Source organism: Aquarana catesbeiana, linkage group LG06 (assembly GCF_042186555.1).
Source record: "Aquarana catesbeiana isolate 2022-GZ linkage group LG06, ASM4218655v1, whole genome shotgun sequence".
Classification (NCBI taxonomy): domain Eukaryota; kingdom Metazoa; phylum Chordata; class Amphibia; order Anura; family Ranidae; genus Aquarana; species Aquarana catesbeiana.
The window spans coordinates 32,010,587-32,033,242 of NC_133329.1; the positions used below are offsets into that span (position 1 = coordinate 32,010,587).

Here is a 22,656-nt window from a genome sequence, read left to right on the forward strand (position 1 = left end):
ATGTATTCTGCAGATTTTTAATGTGAACGCATGTCTGAAAACCACAGAACTGGATTATCTGGAGGTAGGTGGTTTATGAGATCCAATGTTCTAAAATTTATATATATATATATATATATATATATATATATATATATATATATATATATATATATATATATATATATATATATATATATATATATATATACAGTAATACAAATCGGGTAACATCAACAGGTCGCTAAGTCTTCCCTCTATGTGGTTTGCTCCTAATATTTTCCTTACTAGACCAGGTATGTGTTCATACATACATGAATTTTGCTCAGTGCACTGATATATATAATCCCTAAGCAACCTCCTGGTCTTTTGAGGCCTTTTGGTGTCCTATTTTTGTGACTATTGCTGTGATTCTCCTTAGTACCCAGGACTGGCTTCTGAATACTTTAGTTATGATTTTGTGGCAAAGGCGAGGGTCCAACGTGGCACCTTACACAGTCATGACAATAACTCTTTACATGGGATCTTGATTAAACTTTGACATACATTTGACTCCATGGCCTAGAAGAGCCTTCAATATTGGCCAGAATAATCCATGCATCCATCCATATTATTTACTAATTGTTTATAAAAAGGTAAAAAAAACTGTGATAAGGTCATACAAAGTCACCAATAGATCTTTAAGGTCTTTTATGAGTCTAGATATATTTCAAGACCAACACAAAAGTGTGCATGGTGCAGACTGACAAGTATTTCACTCTGAGGCCACCATTGTTGGACACCACCTGTGTTTTGGAAAGTTTCCCTAAAACCATTACCCCTTACCCTCCTCTCCACTTTTGCTGTCTGTGAATCTCACTCTAGGCCTGCTAGAAAACCATAATGCTATGTTTATGTTGGTGGACAAGATCAGACTAGGTTAGCCATAGTGAAAGGGACAACATCCCGTTAGGTTGGAGACTCTCATTGATGCATCTTGCTTGTTTTTTCTCTTTGGTCTTTCCAGATGTATCTTCATGTGTCCGAACTGACAGCAACATCATTTTCACTGCAATATCTCCAGGTGACTGAAACCAGTTTTTCTTATCGATAACTTTTACAAGGGACTAAACTTTCTCTCTTTTAATCAAATGAAACCTCTCCATACAGTATGTACCGCAGCTGTTAACTGCTACAGACATAGGACAGCTGGTGGAAAGGGTCATGTGATGGGGCAGGAAGGGTCATGTGATGGGGCAGGAAGGGTCATGTGATGGGGCAGGAAGGGTCATGTGATGGGGAAAGGGTCATGTGATGGGATGAACAGCTGCCAGTTGTTTCAAGGCGGAGTGCAGAGCTGTGACGGAAGTGAATATAGTGAGATCTGATCTGAAACTGTATAGAGAGAATTGGGGAGTAGTGTTGAACACAGTGCCACTCGCATTGTCCCCAAAATTCAAAAATCAATGACAAAAATGGTCAGATTTAAATCTCATGTATATTCTAGTTCAGCTTTTCTCAACCTTTTTCAACACAGAGGAACCCTTCAAATAACGTTCCAGTCTCGGGGAACCCCTGCTAAAATTACTGTATCTACAACTCATGATACATTAGTGTGATGGTCAGTGGGATGAATGATCCTTACATTTGTGGTCATTGGGAAGAATTACCCCCTTTATAGCAAAAAAGATCAATGGGGTCAGTGGGAACTTATCAGCAGAAATTGCTCTTTACTCAAGGAACCCCTAGCAACCTCTGGAGGTACCTTGGGGTCCTATGGAACCCTGGTTGAGAAACCCTGTTCCAGGCAGCCATGTAGGATGACAATTTTAACAAAACACAGTCCAGCTTTGAAAAGTTGCAGATCATAAAAAGCTTACTAAGCCAGGGTCTTCAAAGGACTTCTGATGAGTCCCCGTCATAAATGATCAATTCATAAACCGAAGGAGCACACATCTGTGCATCTGGAATATTGACCTACAGCTGAACACTTGTACATCTCATACCATCAACTTTAATTCATATTCCATAAGTCCTACAGTGATGTTACCTTCCTTGGCTACACAAATGTTGATGAACATATCATTTAGTTAAACACCAAAACATGCCTATTTTACAAGGTCCAGGAGGCTAATAAGGCACAGATATTTCCTCAGATCCATATCATATTTGGTATCTAACACATTGTATCTTTTAGTCTGATAAATAATATGCCTGTTTTTAGGTTTTTAAAATAATATGGAAATACAGATGTACCCAGGATAGTTTACATTGAGGATGTGCCTGCTGAGCATAATAAAATACTCCATCCCACCTCAAACCCTTTAGTTGGGTGGCGTTAACACTGCAACAAGCTATACAAAAAGATGGCAACTAGCCATCTAGCCTTTACAGTCGGGTGCACATGGAAGGGCAACACATATCACAAACAAGCAAACATTTCCCAGCACACTTACCAGCTAGCCTGCAAACAAACCAAACTGATCCTGTCTAACAATGCACGTTAAGCTGAGGATTTCATTGCACTCATTTGCAAATATATGTAGAAGCTGCAGCGCCCACGTCAAGGCTCCTCTGTATACTGCGGTCCTAAGGCTATAGTTTTGAGAGTCTCCACGTTGGAGCACATATAGCAGTGGATATATGCTTTGCAACACCCTCTCCAGGTACAAGAAAAGGCTGCTGCAGTTGGGAGCTCTCATTTTACAATTAAAACTTCTTAGGATACTGATTGTCTTTTATGAGGGCCAGTGACTCTGCCATATTAGATTATTGCTCTACAGGTCATCCAACTTGATTCTGGCACAGACCCAAAGACCAGACGTTTCCACTGAAGGATTTTTTCACTTTTAAAACCCTTTATTTTATTGTTGCTTTTGCTGGTTTGTAATATATTTTCTGTAAATATTTCTACCACTGGTTTTATTTTTCTTTCAATAAAACAATAATTTAAAATGGTTAAGCTAAAACTCTAAATACTCTAACTAAACATAAATTCTCTGGAAGTTTTTTGTACCATTTTCTTTTACAATTCTTCAGCACTTGGATGTTCTAGTGAGAGACTGGCAGGATCCTGACTGCTGTGGCCGTGAAGCCGCTCGTACCTACCTACAGCATGAGAGTGAGGTATGATGGCAAATGTGAGGAGGGCGAAAAGGAGGTTTTTTTTTGTTTTTTTTTTTTTTTTTTTTTTTTTTTACAATTATCACCAGACGTTTAAAATCATACTACTTTATTTACTTTATGAGGTTTCTGATATGCTTGAGTTTGTGGCTAAACATTTGTGGACACCTGGCCGTCATACCTACATTAGGGTCATCACGTAAGTTCAGGTGTATCCAGTGATGGGTACTGTTAATGCCACAACAAAGACATTTTGTCCTCCCAAGTTTGGGCACCAATTTGGAGAAGAACCTTTTCTTTTCCAGTGTGACTTTTGCCCCTGTGAACAAAGACAGCTCCATAAAGACACCGTTTGATGAATTTGGTGTGGAGGAACTCAAGTAGCCTGTACAGAGCTCTTACCTCAACCCTACTGAGCACCTTTGGGATGAATTATTACACCAAATGGAAGCCAAGTCTTCTTGTCCAACGTCAGTACCTGATTTCAATTTAGAACAAATTCCCAAAGAAACCCTCCAAAATACTTTCCAGAGGAGTGGCCACAATTGAGAACCAAAACCATAATAATGGCCATGTGTTTGGAATAAGATGCCAAACAAACTCCTATTGGCATGTTAGGTGTCTACAATCTTTTGGTCTTTTATTGTATATTAATTATAAATGTAACCTTATTATTGTTACAGAAACTGAGGCTGCGGAAAGGCTCAGAATATCGTCTTTTGCTGGACACTCTTAGGAGTCCATCTATCAGCGGCTTCCTGTTGCCCCACCCCGGGAAAAGGTTCCTGAGATCAAGTCAGGGCACACTGGCAGGTAATTTAGACCCTCATGTACTGTTCCTGTGTAAACAGTTTTCAAAGACAAATTATCTACATTCATTACATAGTCTTTGTTTGCACCATACCATTTGTCACGTACCTGAGCGGAGACTGAGGTTGTCCTCTCTTGTATCTCCAGCCCAGGCCCCACTGGAAGTGAAACAGAGGGCGCCAAGGGATAGGAGGAACACAAGAGCTTGCAGATGTAGGTCAGGGAACTTGCAGCAGGAGATGCGATTCCAAGGCAGTAGGGGAATGATCAGGTCTGGAACTGTAGCCGTGCACAGCAGTTTAGCTGAGGTTAAGGAAGCACTCCACTTTGCTGCAGGGCCAGGGTGTGTGGCTGATCAGAGCTCTCAGCAGACTTGCAGCAGGAACATTCAGCGTGATGCAGAACTGCAGCAGCAGACAGCCGGGCAGAGACTCGAGCAGGGCGGTAAGTCAGGGTCAGAGGCAGGAACGTGGTCATCGGATAGCCAGGGTCATCAACAGGCGGGCAATGAGGTACCAAATCGGGAGTAGAGCCAAAGTCAGGAATGAGATGGGTACGAAACTAACGACAAGAAAGAAGCATAATCTAATATCAGGTCAGGCGTAAGCCAGGTCAGCAACCAAGGGAACGCACTGGAGGTACACAGGACACAGGGAAAGCTGAAGACCAGTCAGCATAGAGCACAGGCAGAAGCATCCTTAAATGGTCCATCTGGCGCCAAGAAACATTGTGCATGTGCCCATTCGGGTGTGCGTTTTCATGCGCCATTTTAATTCCTTAGGGTCTCTGCTAAAAAAAAAAAAAAAAAAATATATATAATGTTTGGGGGTTCTGAGTAATTTTCTAGCAAGAAAATGCTGATTTTTACATGCCTGTGGGCTCCAACCAGCTAAACTCTTCCCACTCCACCTCTTATATTGTACACACAATGGCTCCACTTGTGGCATTTCTTCATTGGGACTTCAGAGCCTTCAACAGAATTTTCCGCTGACATTGTGTGTCTTTCCATCCAATCACAGTCCTTCTTTATTCACAGACATGGATGAAGATTTCAAAGATCACCTCACAAGATACATCTCCGATCTTACAGCAGGAGTTTGGCTCCACCACAAAACCGATATTAGTGGAGAGAAGATCACCTGCGGCCATGTGGGGAGAGCGCTGAAGGTCAGTCCATCCCAAAGACAACTAGTCCTACTATTGGAACATAGAAAACCAGTGTAATGATCCATAGCAATCAGTATTACTGATGTCATACCGCTGCAAGATGGAATCTGACTGGTTGCTAAGCAGAACTATACAAGTTTAAATCTTGCATACAGCTAATGTGTGGGCTCTAGAGAGGATAAAGTATCCAAAATTCTTTAGCTCACTCACCTAAACCCAATCACTATGAAATGTGTCAAGGCAGATGATGTTTGTCCAAGAACATAATGGGAGGTGTGATATTTTGTAAAACCACCCGGTTTTATTTTAATCCAAAAGTCCCGTAGTACCATGAAGTCTGGGATGTATGCTAAAGCCCAACTCCAAAAAGTTGAAATTGTGCGTTCTGCTTCAATTACCTTACTCCTCTTGATTCCAAACTCCTCCCCTTAAGCCAGGGGTAGGCAACCTCGGCACTCCAACTGTGGGGAAACTACAAATCCCATCATGCCTCTGTCTCCAGAAGTCATGCCTGTGATTGTCGGGGTCTTGCAATGTCCCATGGGACTTGTAGTTTCGCCACAGTTGGAGGGCCAAGGTTGCCTACCCCTGTCTAAAGCCACCCTGCAGTGTAATGGATCAGAGTCATGGTGTCCTCCATGAACCAGACTAATTTCCTACCTTGGGGAGCAGACATTGATTCCTGCCTGTTATCTTCTTGGTCCTGGTCACCAGTCCCCTTTCTGTCCCCCCTGATTTCTCCTGCCTCTGGAGTCTATAAGGGAGGACCCTGTTGCTGGAAGTGTCATCTCCAGTAATGTGGACATCCAAACAAGGACCCCAAAAAGAAAATGATAGAAGGGAGAAGGATAGGGGTGGTGATGTTACATGACTGTGACTTCAGGTAAGTAAAATTAGGCGTTAGGATCTTTTTTTTTTTTTTTTTCATAACAACCGTCAGAAGGGGTGGGGTGTTGCTAATATCCGTGACTTTTACTGTTAACTGTGATTATACTGTATTAATGTCTTTCGTAACCATAAGCCAACCCGAGAGAAATATAGAAACTCCCATCGGGTTGAGGTTTTAAAGGGGGCACCACTCCCCCACCAAAAAAAGAAAACTTTTCTTCGAGGTGTCTTTTTAATAAGCACTTGCTCACATGATTTATTTAAGCTGGTCTGGCAATGTTCCAGGAAGATCCTCTTCTGAATACGGGTAAAGGGGGTCATTCTTCCAAGACTAAGCAACGCTTAGGTAATGGCGCATGAGTGCCGCTCAGCCTTGGTGGAGTATTGTGAGCTCAGCCTGTGTAATGAAACGCCACCTGGTGGCAGCATGTAAACCACAGGCTGGGCTTGCAGTAAATGGGTAGAATGGCTGAGTGTTGTTCTGCCCTGACGAGGACTACCAGTGCTGGACCAAGGAAGAAGCAATATAGAGAGGTTGAAACTTGACATTATTTTACACCCCTTTTTTTTTTTTTTTTTTTTTCTTTTTTTTTTTTTTAAATATATGGAGTGAAAGAGGGACTTTTAAATAGCAATAAAATGAAGTTTGAGTTCAGACAATAACACACTATCCCTATTTTATAGGAATTTGTTGTCATGCTACAGAGGAGACCATACAGCTTTACTTCCCCCTTGCAGGTATTTATTACAGTATATTATATTGGGCATTTTTATATAATGGACACTACTAATGGCCTGTATGTAAAATATTATTTGTGTTATTTTATCTTATAATGGGCTAATTATTTTTTTTTGTTTGTGTTTTTGTTTTTTCTGGAGTTCTACTTTAATCAGACCCATTGGAGTTTGGTTTCTACACAGAAATAGTTTATAAATAATCAGCTTTCAGGTTACTGCCAAAGCTGAATTGAGCAAGCTGAGGTTAGATGCTGATTGTTTGTTTTTTTTTTTTTTTGCAGAAGTGAGACTGATTTCGCACTCTCCAGCTTTAGTGAATTAACCGCATTGTGTCCAATTCTCTCAACAGATGTTTTATTCACTTGAAAACAGGAAACACATGAGTACTGTCTTACAAAGATTTCAGGAATTCTTGGAGCAGCAGGTAATACTGAGACCCCTCATTACCGGATACTCCGATATGTCTTTTTTGTATATGAAATGTCAACATTTCTATGGAGAAAATTAACACATCTGAGCTGCATTCCTCTGTACTGAATTCAAAATGAAGAAAAAAAATTCTTTTTTTTGATAAATGCACGCTATCCTAATGATCTGTAATTGCTTGTAAAATCATAACTAAATTAAAAAGTAGTAGAGAATTTCCTCTATTAAATTAAATTAATTTTATAAAAATTTGTTTTAAAACTTTATTTTTGTTTTATTCTGCAGCTTTTGTTAAAATAATATCTGATGATCTTGCATGGAAGGTTTTTTTTTTTTTTTTTAGGCACTTCCTGTAGCTGGTGGGTTTAGAAATATATGCTATATATCAAAGTAATCAATAATTGCCTGTAAAATCATTACTGAATTGAAAAGTAATTGATTGCAAAAGATGATAAAGGTAGACGTAAATCCAATCACTAAAATTTAATATACCTTTTTAATATGTCAAATTCATTGACATTTTTTTTTTTTTTTTAAGTGTAAAATTTGCAGCCTTGTTCAGATATTTCCTGTAAGAGGGTGACAACTCTGAACTGTGCTTCTGAGTTGTCACCATGTCACATGCTCCTCTGGTGACTACAAGCTGCTATACCTACACACATTGCTCAGGCTTGGTCTATTGTTGCAATTGGCTGCAGTTCAGAAGAAGGTCCAGAAGAGGAGAGAGATGTGGCTTTTTGATAAGCCGAGCTTGATGCAGCTGTATGCGGATTGCTTCCTTAACCACTTACAGACTGGTAGATTTTCCCCCTTAATGACCTGGCCATTTTTTTGCGCTACGGCACTGCGTGGCTTTAACTGACAATTGCGCGGTTGTGTGAACCTGTACCAAAAATAAAATTGATGTCCTTTTTCCCCCCACAAATAGAGCTTTCTTTTGGTGGTATTTGAGCACCTCTGCGGTTTTATTTTTTGTGCTATAAACAAAAAAGAGCGACAATTTTGAAAAAACAAACAAACATATTTTTGGTATAATAAATCTCTCCAAATTTAAAAAAAAAATAATACATTTTTAGGCCAATATGTATTCTTCTATATATATTTGGTAAGAAATAAATTGCAATAAGCGTATATTGATTGTTTCCCTTTCCGTCATTTCAGGACAGCCACAATAGAGAGATAGTCTCCTCCCCTTCCTCTGGAAACACTGCGCCAGCCCATAAAATCTCTCCTCCCCTGCCAGACCTCAGTTATTAGTGTTTCCTCCGGTGGGGAGACACTGTGCAGAGGAACCAGGCCGGGTGCAGTCAGGGAGACTGGCCTCTTTCTAAGAAAATCATCCCTAGGGAAGCAGGGGCTTCCAGGATGAAGAGTGGCGGTACATACCGCAGCTGATAGCCACCCCTTCCTTGCCGAGCGCGGCATCAGGTCGTGGGGGACCCCTATCGCGTCCACAGGGCCGCAGCATGGAGACAGTCCGCTCTCCCCTGTATCCATACAGGCCGCAAAATTTGGAACCAGCGGGCCGGACGACGGGTGACGTCATTTCCGGCGGGGGGGCGGACGCTTTCCCTTTGAACCGCGACTTCCGGTTCCGGGTCGCGGGGCTGATAGGGGGCCGGGCTCAGGCTGGAGTGAGTCGCTTCACATGTACACAGTGTGAGACTCTACACAGGCAACCACCTGCAGTCATGTCTGAGGCAGATGCTGCAGCTCATTCGGACGCTGTCTCCAGCCTTCCAAAGGTAAGAGTTCCCTGGGGAGGGGTCCTCTCTATCTAAGGTTTGCTCTCCCTCTTGTATGGTTCCTTACTTAGAGGGAGGGCAGTCCCCCTGGGTGGTCAGGGGGTGGGGGGGTGAGCGCAGTTCCCTTAAGATGGATCTGGTACTCCCCCAGGGTTGTTTCCACTTAAACTTGCTGGAAGTAATATGGTTTTTTTGTATGTATTTTCAGAAATCTACAGAAAAAACAAAGTCCACTCATGTCTCTAAAAGGAAGTGTGCCTCTTGTAGAGACAGTTTAGGGGAAGCATGGACTAAAGTTTTATGTAAGGAGTGCATAGACTCCCTGGTTAAGGAAAGGGAATCTGAACAGCAGTCTGGGTTGGCAGCTTCTGTGAAAGAGCTGTCATCCACCTTTTCATCTTTTAAAACCTTTTTTGAGACGTTCAAGCTTCCCTCTAAACCCATTCAGCAGGACACAACCCCGCCTCATGCTCAGGGCTCTGCACCTGCCAGATCTACCAATTTAGTTATGGCAGAGGAGATGTCAGGCCCTTCCGGGGTGGAGCAGAGGCAACCGGACAGTGGCACGTCTGATTCCCATGAGGAATCAGAAGGGGAGGACCAGGACGGGGAGTCCAGGAAAATCTCCAGGTATAAATTGTCCCTGGATGAGGTGGAAGATCTCTTGGGGGCAATATATACAACCCTCGGGATACACGAGGATAAAAAACCCCTATCTCTCCACGACCTTATGTATAAGGGCTTGGGAGATCAAAAAAGAAAAGTTTTTCCAGTACATGAAGTGCTGGTGGAAACGATTAAGAAGGAGTGGCAGGATCCTGAGAGGAAACCCTTCTTTTCTAGCTCCCTTAAGAGAAGGTTTCCATTTTCAGAGGATCCAGCGTCCATTTGGAATAAAAATCCCAAGTTGGATGCCGCCTTCTCTCAGGTCTCTAGACACACAGACCTGGCATTTGAGGATATGGGGGCTTTGTCGGATGTCATGGACAAAAGGATAGACTCACTTCTAAAAAAGACGTGGGACTCAACTGTGGGTAACTTAAAGCCAGAAATGGCTGTTACGGTCGTAGCCCGCAATTTAGAGCACTGGCTTTTCCAGATTCAGGAGCACATTGAAGCTGGCACAGCCAAGGAGACTATCCTAGCCTCGTTCCCCACAATTCTGCGAGGAATCGCATACATTGCAGACGCCTCAGCAGAGTCAGTCCGTATGTCGGCCAGATCAGCGGCGCTGGCGAATTCGGCCAGAAGAGCGCTCTGGCTGAAAACTTGGCCGGGGGACACCGCCTCCAAGGTCAAATTGTGCGGGATACCCCTGACAGGTGATCTACTCTTTGGCCCTGGTTTAGAGACGGTCTTAGACCGTACAGCGGACAAAAAGAAGTCCTTTCCGCCTAAGAGGAAAGCCCCAGCTCAGACAAGAAAGGGGTTTCGTCCGAAAAAAGGCAAGGAATCTCCCAAGCAAGGGAAGAAAACTTGGGGCCAAAGAGGCAAGGGCAGAGGAGGGGCGATTTTTCGCCCTCCTGAGAAGGCCCGTAAAGATCAATGACTCTCTAGGGACGGTGGGAGGAAGACTGGGGGCCTTCCTTCCACAGTGGGAGACCCTCTCACCCAATCGATTCATCCTGGGGGTCATAAGAAGGGGGTATCTCTTGGAATTCTCAAGACCACCCCCGCAAAGGTTCCTTGTTACGAAGCTTCCCAGCTGCACAGCAAGGGCCGAAGCTTTGGTGGACGCCCTGAAGGAACTGGAGATTCAGAACGTAGTTCACAGAGTACCAAGGGGGCAGGAAGGAGAGGGGTTCTATTCCCACGTATTTGTGGTGAAAAAGCCCTCGGGAAAATTCAGACTGATTCTGAATTTAAAACCCTTAAACAGGTCAATTTGCTACAAAAGGTTCCGCATGGAGTCAATCTTTACGGTCAGGGCCCTGCTACCACACAACTGTTATATGGTGTCTCTGGATCTCAGAGACGCATATTTACACGTCCCTATCGCAGAAACCTCCCAGAGGTTCCTCCGTTTAGCAGTAGACCTGCAGGGCACAATACTGCATCTGCAGTTTCAAGCGCTGCCCTTCGGGCTATCCTCCTCGCCCCGCATATTCACAAAGGTACTGGCAGAGGCGTTGGCCTTCCTGCGACTCCAGGGGGTATCAGTTATAGCCTATCTGGACGACCTGCTTCTTTTTGCAGTATCCCCAGAACAGTTGATCAGAGACCTCGATCTAACCAAGAGGGTTCTAACAGGTTTGGGGTGGCTGCTGAACTTAGAAAAGTCCAGTCTCATTCCCTCACAGCGCATTGTGTACCTGGGGTACCTGTTGGACACTACGCTCTCGAGAGTTTTTCTTCCAAGGGAAAAAATTCTAAAACTGGACAGAGCAGTTCTCTCCCTCCAGTGCAACCATCTGGTGTCCAAGAGGTCCATAATGTCAACATTAGGCCTTCTAACTTCTACTCTTCCAGCAGTGCAGTGGGCAGGATTACATTTTCGCCCCCTACAATCATATGTACTAAGAGTATGGGACCACAGTCAGAGGGATCTAGACACCTTAGTACAGGTTCCCCATCAAATAAAGAGATCTCTTTGGTGGTGGAGGAAGGAAGTGAACTTGTCACAGGGACGTCTGTGGCTCATCCCAGTCCCACAGATCCTAACCACGGATGCAAGTGGCAAGGGCTGGGGGGCACATCTGGGATCCCTTCTAGCGCAGGGCACATGGAAGGGCGACGAGCTGCAGAGGTCTTCCAATTGGAAAGAGCTGAGGGCAGTAGGCCTAGCCCTCAGATTCTTCAAAAAGGAACTCCAGGGCCACCATGTACAGGTACGGTCGGACAACTCATCCACCGTGGCCTATATAAACAAGCAGGGAGGCACCAGGAGCGGAAGTCTGCTGGTCCTAGCAGAAGACATTCTAAGCTGGGCCGAGTCCAACACTCTCTCACTCTCAGCGGTTTTTCTGAGAGGGGAGAGGAATATAATCGCAGATTTTCTCAGCCGGAGGAGTCTAAAGGAAGGAGATTGGGCCCTCAACCAGGAGGTTTTCAATCTCATATCCGAGAAATGGGGACCCCCGGAAGTGGATCTTTTCGCTTCAAAAGACAACGCGAAAACCCCCTGTTTTTTCTCCCTAAACGCAGGGGAAGGAGCACTGGGAGTGGACGCATTATCTCAGAGTTGGCATTTCAGGACATGTTATGCCTTCCCTCCTCCGGTACTATTACCGGCGGTTCTGAGAAAGTTTCAATTAGAGAGCACCTCTCTTATTCTGGTAGCTCCACATTGGCCGAAAAGGGCATGGTTTTCAGTCCTCAGTCAGTTAGCAGCGGAACCTCCCCTTTTCCTTCCACCTCAAAAGGATCTTCTGTCGCAGGGTCCAGTCCTCTGCCCACAGGTGCAGCAGTGGAAATTAGCGGCCTGGCTACTGAGGAGGGTATATTAAGATCCAAGGGGTTTTCAGAGAGCTTGATCTCTACCCTCCTCAACAGTAGGAAAAAGGAGACCCGTAAGATTTACAAAAAGGTCTGGCTCCTTTTCAACAAATGGTGCATAGGAAACTCCTTCTCGGTGCAGAGTCCCGTAGCTGTGTTGGAATTTCTGCAGTGTGGAGCGGACAAGGGTTTATCTGTAGCTACCCTTAAAAGTCAGGTTTCAGCACTCAGTGCTTACCTGGAGAAGTCTCTGGCTACCAATCCATGGGTGGTCAGATTCTTTAAGGCACTGTCAAGACAGAGACCTACCAGGGGTCCTCCCTTTCCCGGGTGGGACCTATCTCTGGTTTTACAGAGCCTTACGGGAAGTCCCTTTGAGCCATTGGACAAGTGCCTGTTAAAGGAACTTACCCTAAAAACAGTATTTTTAGTTGCAGTAACAACTGCCAGGAGGGTCAGCGAAATTGAGGCGTTATCAATTAGACCTCCTTTTTGTGTTATTTTGCCAGACAGGATAGTCCTTAAGACTGATCCAGCTTTTTTGCCTAAGGTGGAGTCAAGCTTTCATAGAAGCCAGGAAATAGTCCTACCCTCGTTTTGTCCCAATCCTTCAGGTGAAAGGGAACTAAGATTTCATTTTTTAGATGTAAGGAGGTGTATCCTACAATACCTAGAGATGACTAAGACAATAAGGAAGTCTGATTCTCTATTTATTTTATTTTCTGGGGCCAGAAAGGGTCTCAGAGCGTCCCGACGCACGATTGCCAGGTGGCTTAGATTAGCTATTGGGCAGGCATATTCTTTAGCGGGGAAGGAGGTCCCTAGAGGCATAAAGGCACACTCCATCAGAGCAGTGGCAACTTCCCAGGCAGAGAAGGCTGGAGCAACGCCAGAGCAAATATGCAAGGCAGCAACATGGTCCAGCTACTCCACTTTTGTTAGACATTACAGAGTGGACCTGGTGGCGGCAGGTGAGCAGGCTTTTGGGCGAAAAGTTCTGCAAGCTGTAGTCCCACCCTAATTGGTAAGTGCTCGATTATCCTCTCTATTGTGGCTGTCCTGAAATGACGGAAAGGGAAAATTAAAGTTACGTACCGGTAACGTCTTTTCCTGTAGTCTTTCAGGACAGCCCTAGTTACCCACCCTAAGCTTGGGGGGGTCTTATTAAAGACCAGAACGCAATATGGTAATGATATTGATTGGTATGTTATTAATGTGTTCTTGTGTCTCCCCAGCGGCCGGAGGTACTCTTGAAAGAACTGAGGTCTGGCAGGGGAGGAGAGATTTTATGGGCTGGCGCAGTGTTTCCAGAGGAAGGGGAGGAGACTATCTCTCTATTGTGGCTGTCCTGAAAGACTACAGGAAAAGACGTTACCGGTACGTAACTTTAATTTTTGCGCAAAAGTTATAGCGTCTACAAAATAGGGGATAGATTTATAGCATTTTTATTTATTTATTTTTTTACAAGTAATGGCGATCTGTGGGGTTTTTTTGCACGCGACTGCGATATTACGGCAGACAGATCGGACACTTTTGACATTTTTTTGGGGACCAGTGACATTTATACAGCGATCAGAGCTAAAAAATAGCGGTTGATTACTGTATAAATGTCACTGGCAGGGAAGGGGTTAACACTAGGGGGCGATCAAGGGGTTAACTGTGTTCCCTGGGAGGTGATTCTAACTGTATGGGGGCTGGGCTGACTGGAGGAGGAGAGATCGCGGTTCCTAATCATTAGGAACAGCTGATGTCTCTCTAACTCCCCTGTCAGAACGTGGAACTGTCTGTTTACATTGACAGATCCCCATTCTGGCTCTCGTTCTCGCGATCACTGGTGGCCAGCGGACATCGCGGCCGCCGGCCATGCGCATCCGGTCCCCCGCTGTACAGCCACCGGGCGCGCCTGCTACGGCTCCTTAAAGGAGCCGACTTATACCTACAGCGATTTGCGTGAACGTATGACGGCAGCTGGTCGGTAAGTGGTTAGTGATATTAAAGTCTTGGCTTTTTTGATTAAAAATAACAAACATGTTATACTTGCCTGCTCTGTGTAATGGTTTTGCACAGGGCAGCCCCGATCCTCCTCTTCTTGGGTCCCTTCGCCTATGTTCCTGGCCCCTCCCTCCTGCCGAGTGCCCCCTACAGCAAGCAGCTTGCTATGGAGGCAGCCAAGCCGAGCCGCTGCTCTGTGTGTCCATTCAGAGACACAGCCCTCTTGATCCTGCCCCCTCTATTTCCTCATTGGCTCACTGACTTGACAGCAGCGGGAGCCAATGGCGCCCCGCTTCTGTCTTCCGCCAATGAGGAGGGTGAGTCCTGGACAGCCAAGACACTTGGGGAACATCACTAGATCGAGATGGGCTCAGGTAAGTATTAGGGGGGCTGCTGCACACAGAAGGTTTTTATCTTAATGCAAAGAAAGCATTAAGATTAAAAACCTTCTGACTTTAGAACCACTTTCCGAGTTTTTTTAGTAGTACAGAGGGGTAGGAAGAAGAAAAAGAGAAAGCGGAACCGATACAAAAGGAAAGAGTTTGGGAAGGGGATTGAGGTAGAAGGAGCGCTCCTCTCCTGTGCTCAAACAAAGTTGGCATTTACAACTTTCCCCTATGGAGATCCAGTGACTTGACTGATGGAGCCACTAAATGTTGTTATAATATCACTTATAACTCCAAAGCTGGTCAAAAATATGTAATGTTTTTCTATCCAACCTAAGAGACTGCTAGAAATGTACTTTTGAAGTTCATGTTAATTATCCCTCTTCAGAGAATATTTGTAAAAATTGCCCAGATATTTAACCAAACTTGCACTTTATGGATATAGAATTTCTTTGGTTTAATGTAGGTGGTGTGGTATGTAGCACCAGATGTTCTAGTTTCACACTAACCTGGACAAGTCCAACATTTTCATTGAATTTTTACTATTCTTTTTCTCTTACAGCTCCCTGCCAACGCTTCCCCATTTAAGGTCCTTGGGGTAAGGACATCTGAGATGAGGACCAGGGTCAGAGAGCAGGCTGATGTTCTTCTAGATACGTATGAGGGTATCCTGAGAGGCGATAATGCTGCAGAGAAAGGGATGCTCATGGAAGAAATTACATCTCTGATGAAAGAAAAAGAAGAACGTTTCTGCGCCGAATATTCAAAGCGCTTCACCAGGTGCGCAGTGGGTATTGGCTGTGCAGTAGGAGGCGGAGTCCTGAGCCTGGCCGGTGGGGTTGTAGGGGCAGCCGTGGCTGGGACTGTGCTCGCCGTTGAGGCTGCAGGTTTATTGGGCAGTACGACCGCGGCAGTGGTCACAGGGGCGCTCGGAGGCTCTATCACCCTCGGAGCTATTGGCACAGGTGTTGGAGCGGGCGTTGGTCGCGTTGTTGGACACGTGGAAAAGAAAAAAGACACAAAAGCTGAGAGCAGTACAGAGACCTCCACAGAGGACACCAAACATCTGGTGACAAAACAAGACTGACACCATTCCTGAAAATATCTCTGGAAGGACTTTTGACGTTCTTTTACTTATGAACTGTTTACTATAACGGGGATACATTCTTTTACCGGATATCTTTATATGTGTATTTAACGTTTATTAGCTTTACATTTTTGGGTAATATTTTTTTGATTCATTTGAAATTGGATTTCGTATTTACATTACATTTCTTTCAGAGATATAAATTACAATACATTATAGAAACCAGATACAGGGCCTGTGCCAACCAGCTTTTGTTTGCCCCAGAACTGCTTATTTTCCTCCATGCAAATCAAAAGATGTGCAAAAGCAGTTCAGAGCAGGTTGATGCATCTTAGAAGGTTACCTGTACCTGTTAATGAACCATGAATGACCTCTTAAGCTTCTAAATTCTTCTCAAGTGCAAGTGAAATCCACCTGAAGGCAAACTGCCCATCATCACAGGCCCACGTAGGGGACATATCTAAATAACACCAATGTCCCTCAGGTCTATTTAAGGCAAGCCTTGTTCTGCAACTTTATTTTTCCAATAAACTAAGAGTTCCTAATTTATCTTTTCTGTTTTGTGTCTTTTCTGATTTGTGTCTTTCTAAAATTTTATATAAAAAAAAAAAAAAATTATATATATATATATATATATATATATATATATATATATATATAATTTTTTTTTTTTTTTAGCACCCTCTACTTATAGGATTTTTTGAGTGCAGGTAAATTTGATCAGGCCTAGTTGGAAGTTGTTGATCTGTGTGGGCTGGGAGTGGCCTAGAGCAGCAGCAGGTGACTCACAGCATCATCTTCCAGTTACCTCCTTCTGGCTTCTAGAGGATTCTAGAAGAGAGGAGGGGAAGAGAGGTGGAGCTGTCTGAAGGTGTCTCCGGGAGCCATGACCAGTCCCCAACTAGGATTGGCAGGGGGCAGGCCTCCTTGACATACCCAGGGCCAACACAGCTGGGGAGGAGCTGTTTGGTGGAAGAAGCTGGAGATGGAGCACTAGGTTGTCGGGGGGGGGCCTTTGAGGCACTCCCCATTCTGGGGGGGGTGACCTTGGGCCCGTGGGGTTTGGGTGCAAGTCAGAGCCATTCTGAGTAACAAAGAAGGATCTGGACAGGAGACACAGAGAGGGGCAGAGAAAGACAACGAGAGCTAGTGTTACCAGGCAAGTCTCCAGGAGGGATCCACTGAAGTGCAGCCAGGAGGGCTGGTGAGTGACAGGCACAGTTGGGAGAGCTGGGGAGGCATGGCGGAGTGGACTGGGAGTATGTGCAGTCTGAGATGGATGTAGAGCCAGCAGGAGAGACTGTGATGTCATGGTGGGCAGTGGAGTCGGGTGGCTGCAGTCAGGAGGGCTGGCAGGGCCTGAAGTGGACTGCCTGGGAGCAGTAGTCCACCATAGGACAGCTAGTATTAAAAAGACATGTTTTTCACTATTTGTTGCTACACTAAAGGGGCCCTTGCGGTCCCTGCCTGCAAATGGCAGTTGCTAAGGCCTGACCGAGTCAGAGTTGGACCTACCCTGTGCTAGCTGTGCCTGAAACCAAGTACAGGAGAGAGAGAGGAACAGTCTACAAATAAGCGTTGTGCTGGAGGAGGCTGGAGCTCTAGAAGAGCAAATAGAGGTTCCAACTGATCATCTTATTGATTATGGGCATCCCATAATTTCCCTTGCCCTATCCAAGTTCAAAATCCCTCAATAAAATACAAAACAAACATACGGAGTGTTCATTGTCTCTAAGGTGAATGGGAAGTGAATGCTGGGCTGGGCATAGGTGACAGGTTGGACCACAATATCCAGCAGCCCCTACGGGGGTACCACTACATGAGCAAAGTGAATATTTTCGCTTAAAGTAAGCGTTAACAAATATCTCTACAGATAATAACACATATTGTATAACAAGACTTGAGAGCCAGAGTTACAGCAGAATAATAACAAAGCAATGGGAACCGTGACCCATACAAATGGTATCAATTGTTCCAGAACTTGGCGTGGTCAGGGTGTAGAAACCAAGCCACGCCAGTGAAAAAAACTATATAAAGAAAAAGAATTCACAGCTCAACAAGGCTGTTCAAATATGCTAAGAAATAGTGTGCATGAAATATGCTGGTACGTCAGCGGGGGGGGTTCTCGGCCCCTCCCCGCTCTAGCTGTCAGATCGGGAGAGGAGAGAGCCGGCCAGTCACGTGAGCACCGAGCGGCGCTCAGAAATCATGTATATATCTGCATTTTGTTTATAAAGCACAGACACTGGGACACTTGTCATTAGCAAACAGGGAAGTTTGTGTAAAGATAACAGAGTGGCTTAACAACCACTTTAATGTACAGTGCCTTGAAAAGTATTCATACCCCTTGTAATTTTCCACATTTTGTCATGTTACAACCAAAAATGTGAATGTATTTTATTGGGATTTTATGTGATAGACCAACACAAAGTGACACATAATTGTGAAGTGGAAGGAAAATGATAAATGGGTTTTCAATTTTTTTTACAAAATAAATATGTGAAAAGTGTGGAGTACATTTGTATGGCGCCCCCCTGAGTCAATCTTTTGTAGAACCGCCTTTCACTGCAATTACATCTGCAAGTGTTTTTGGGGATGTCTCTACCAGCTTTGCACATCTAGAGAGGGACATTATTGCCCATTCTTCTTTGCAAAATATCTCAAGCTCTGTCAGATTGGATGGAGAGTGTCTGTGAACAGCAATTTTCAAGTCTTGCCACAGATTCTCAATTGGATGTAGGTCTAAACTTTGACTGGGCCATTCTAACACATGAATATACTTTGATCTAAACCAGGGGTTCTCAACTCCTGTGCTCGGGACCCACTAACAGGTCAGATTTTAAGTATTACCTTGGGGAGATGCAGACTAGAATACTGCAATCACTGAGCAGCAAATGAAATCACCTGTGATGTATTTCAGTTATCTTGGAAACCTGGCCTGTTAGCGGGTCCTGAGTTAGACTAACCTCTTGCTTGTTCCCTTGTTACACAAGAGCTGGTCTACTGTAATGGCAGTGGAGACTCCGCTGCTGGAATGGCTCCACTGGGGGACACCTGATGTAAGGAAGGACTCCGCTGAGGGACACCTGATGTAAGGGGGACAGTGCTGGGTGACACCTGATGTAAGGAGGGGCTCCACTGGGGACACCTGATGTCAGGAGGGACGCCGCTGGTGGGACGCCTGATGTAAGGGGGATACCGCTGGGGGACATCTGATGCAACTGATGTAAGGGGGATACTGCTAAGGGACACCTGATGTATGGGGAATAACGCTGAGCGACACCTGATGTAAGGAAGGGATCCACTGGGGACACCTGATGTTTGAATGGCTATTAAAGGTAACCATCCTCACCTGTGATATTTTTGCTTGTAATTAGTGTGTGTATATAAAAGGTCAATGAGTTTCTGGACTCCTGACAGACCCTTGCATCTTTCATCCAGTGCTGCACTGATATTTCTGGATTCTGAGTCCTGGGGAAAGCAAAAGAATTGTCAAAGGATCTGCGGGAAAAGGTAGTTGAACTGTATAAAACATGAAAGGGATATAAAAAGATATCCAAGGAATTGAGAATGCCAATCAGCAGTGTTCAAACTCCAATCAAGAAGTGGAAAATGAGGGCTTCCGTTGAAACTAAACCATGGTCAGGTAGACCAACTAAAATTTCAGCCACAACTGCCAGGAAAATTGTTCAGAATGCAAAGAAAAACCCACAAATAACTTCAGGTGAAATACAGAACTCTCTCAAAACATGTGGTGTAGCTGTTTCAAGATGCACAATAAGGAGGCACTTGAAGAAAGATGGGCTGCATGGTCGAGTCGCCAGAAGAAATCCATTACTACGCAAATGTCACAAAGTATCCCGCTTGCAATACGGCAAACAGCACAAGCCTCAAACCTTCTGGCACAAAGTGGTTTGGAGTGATGGGACCAAAATTGAGCTTTTTGGCCATAACTATAAACACTACATTTGGAGAGGAGTCAACAAGGCCTATGATGAAAGGTACATCGTTCCTACTATGAAACACGAAGGTGGATCGCTGATGTTTTGAGGATGTGTTAGCTACAAAGGCACAGGAAATTTGGTCAAAACTGATGGCAAGATGAATGCAGTATGTTATCAAATAATACTGGAGGAACATTCGCATTCATCAGCCAGGAAGCTGCACATGGGACGTACTTGGACATTCCAACATGACAATGATCCAAAACACAAGACCAAGTTGACCTGTCATTGGCTACAGCAGAGTAAAGTGAAGGTTCTGGAGTGGCCATCTCAGTCTCCTGACTTCAATATCATTGAGCCACTCTGGGGAGATCTCAAACATGCCATTCATGCAAGACAGCCCAAGAATTTACAGGAACTGGAGGCTTTTTGACAAGAGGAATGGGCAGCTTTACCATCTGAGAAGATAAAGAGCCTCATCCACAAATCCCACAAAAGACTTCAAGCTGTCATTGATGTTAAAGGGGGCAATACACGGTATTAAGAACTGGGGTATTTAAACTTTTGATCAGGGCCATTTGGGTAGTTTCTGTTGTGATTATGATTTAAAAAGAGTAAACACAGTTGATTGATAATAAATGGCTTCAGCAAAACACTAACCATGAGTGAAAGAAAAGTTGTGTTTGTGTTATTGTTCATATTCTCTGAAAAATGCCAAGAAATCATAAATTTTGCCAGGGTATGTAAACTTACGAGCACAAATATATATATATATATATATATATATATATATATATATATATATATATATATATATATATATATATATATATAATATTATTTATTATTTATATATATATTTTTATTTTTTGCGTTTAAAGGTAAAGAAGAGATTTGGACCCAGTGGACCTGTCATTTCTATTATTCTATTCTATAGAATTCCATATTCTATTCTATTTCCCTTGTAATAGAAAAAAAAGTGATTAAAAAAACAAAAAAAAATTAAAGGGACAGTGTAAAAATAATAATAAAAAAAAAAATTAAAATTTATAGTGCCCCCCCCCCCCCCGTGCTCGCACACAGAAACAAACGCACACATAAGTCATGCACTCATATGTAAACGTTATTTGAACCACACATGTGTGATATCGCTGCAAACGTTAAAGTGACAGCAATAATTCTAGTGCTAGACCTCCTCTGTAACTCTAAATCGGTAACCTGTAAAGGCATTCAAAGCGTCACCTATGGAGATTTTAAAGTACTGTAGTTTGTCGCCATTCCACGAGCGCAATTTTAAAGTGTGACATGTTTGATATCTATTTACTTGGCAAAACATCATTTTTTATATTCTACAAAAAAAAAAAATGGGTGACTATTGCGCTTTTTTTTTTTTTTTTTTTCTTTTTTTTTTTTTTCTTTTTTAAATTCAAGTGAATTTTTCCCAAAAAATTGCCTTTGCAAATGCCATGTGACATACAAAATTGCGACGATTGCCATTTTATTCCCTAGGGTCTCTGCTCAAAAAAATGTATAATGTTTGGGGTTTATAAGTAATTTTCTAGCAAAAAATACTGATTGAAACATGTAAACAAAAAGTTCCTGAGAGAGCCTGGACAGCAAGTGGTTAATAAGCTTCCCAATTGTGGAGCGTCATGCATGTTGGTTTGTTTGTAGCACATTTTGTCACGCTAACCACAACTGGGGTGCCATTAACCATTCATTTTCATTCACATCTGCGCATTTCCAAATGCTCAGCAACCCGCACAGAAAGCGTGCACTTTGCTGCGTTTTTTGGAAACGCACTGCAAATGTGTGTCTCTCTTGTGTTGCCATTTAGGTTGCATTTTCATCTTCACTTTTCCTAACATACGGCAGCCTGCACAGATAACGTGCTTTGCTGCGTGTTTCGGAAATACTTACATCACTCTTGAGTCACCATTTAGTCTGCTTTCTCATCTGAAAGTATCTGAACCCGCTACGAAAATGCACGTTTTGGCCATGCGTTTCCATAACGTATGACAAATGTGCATCACGCTTGCATTACCCCCGTTTGCATCCATGCGTTTTTCCTGAACGCATTACAACCCGCTCAGAAAATTTGCGTTTTGCCACGTGCTTCGTCAAGGCACGGCAAACGCGCAGTCAAGGCACGGCTTTTGCGTTACCGTTTAGGCTGTGTTTGCACCTGCCTGTTATATGAACCCACACAGAAAAAAGGTGCGCTCTGTCATGCGTTTTCAGAAACGTGCTGAAAACCCGCATTGCGTCTCCATAATGGCAAAGCAAAAGGGTGATGCATTTTTCTAGAATCACAGTTAGCAGTTGCATTTTTTTGCCAGGCATTTGTCGCACAAAAGCACAAACCGCTCCACGACCAAAACATCCATATGTGCAATGCATGTTTACGGGGGGAGGGGGGATGCGAGTAGAAATCCATGTCACTCTGAATTCACTGTGAATGAAATCTGCTTGGAAGGAGAGTTTTTATGAAGCAAGGATGACCTGGGAGGAGAGGTAAGGGTTAAAGAATAGGTTCCTCCTCCTCCCTCCCTCCCTCCCTATTCTCCCTCTCCTCCCTCTCCTCCCTCCCTCTTATCCCTCTCCTCCCTCCCTCCTTCCCTCTCCTCCCTTCCTCTTATCCCTCTCCTCCCTTCCTCTTATCCCTCTCCTCCCTTCCTCTTATCCCTCTCCTCCCTCCCTCCTTCCCTCTCCTCCCTCTCTCTCCTCCTCCCTCTCCTCCTCCCTCCCTCTTCTCCCTCTCCTCCCTCCCTCTCCTCAATCCCTCTCCTCCCTCCCTCCCTCCCTCTTCTCCCTCTTCTCCCTCTTCTCCCTCCCTCTCCTCAATCCCTCTCCTCCCTCCCTCTTCTCCCTCCCTCCCTTCCTCCCTCCCTCCCTCTCCTCCCTCTCTCCCTCTCCTCCCTCCCTCTTCTCCCTCCCTCTCCTCAATCCCTCTCCTC

The 22,656-nt window shown here is 44.2% G+C and overlaps 1 protein-coding gene across 1 annotated transcript in view; it reads left to right on the forward strand.

The window, feature by feature from the left end:
* LOC141148263 (RING finger protein 112-like) overlaps positions 1-16,304 on the forward strand; it is a 36,947-nt gene extending 20,643 nt beyond the window's left edge. The window contains exons 7-14 of the mRNA XM_073635531.1: positions 14-64; positions 986-1,042; positions 2,998-3,084; positions 3,765-3,894; positions 4,928-5,058; positions 6,631-6,684; positions 7,034-7,108; positions 15,231-16,304. Coding sequence (XP_073491632.1) covers positions 14-64; positions 986-1,042; positions 2,998-3,084; positions 3,765-3,894; positions 4,928-5,058; positions 6,631-6,684; positions 7,034-7,108; positions 15,231-15,755 — 1,110 coding nt within the window. The 3' untranslated portion in view covers positions 15,756-16,304. The remainder of the gene's footprint in view (positions 1-13; positions 65-985; positions 1,043-2,997; positions 3,085-3,764; positions 3,895-4,927; positions 5,059-6,630; positions 6,685-7,033; positions 7,109-15,230) is intronic.
* Positions 16,305-22,656: the final 6,352 nt, after the last annotated feature.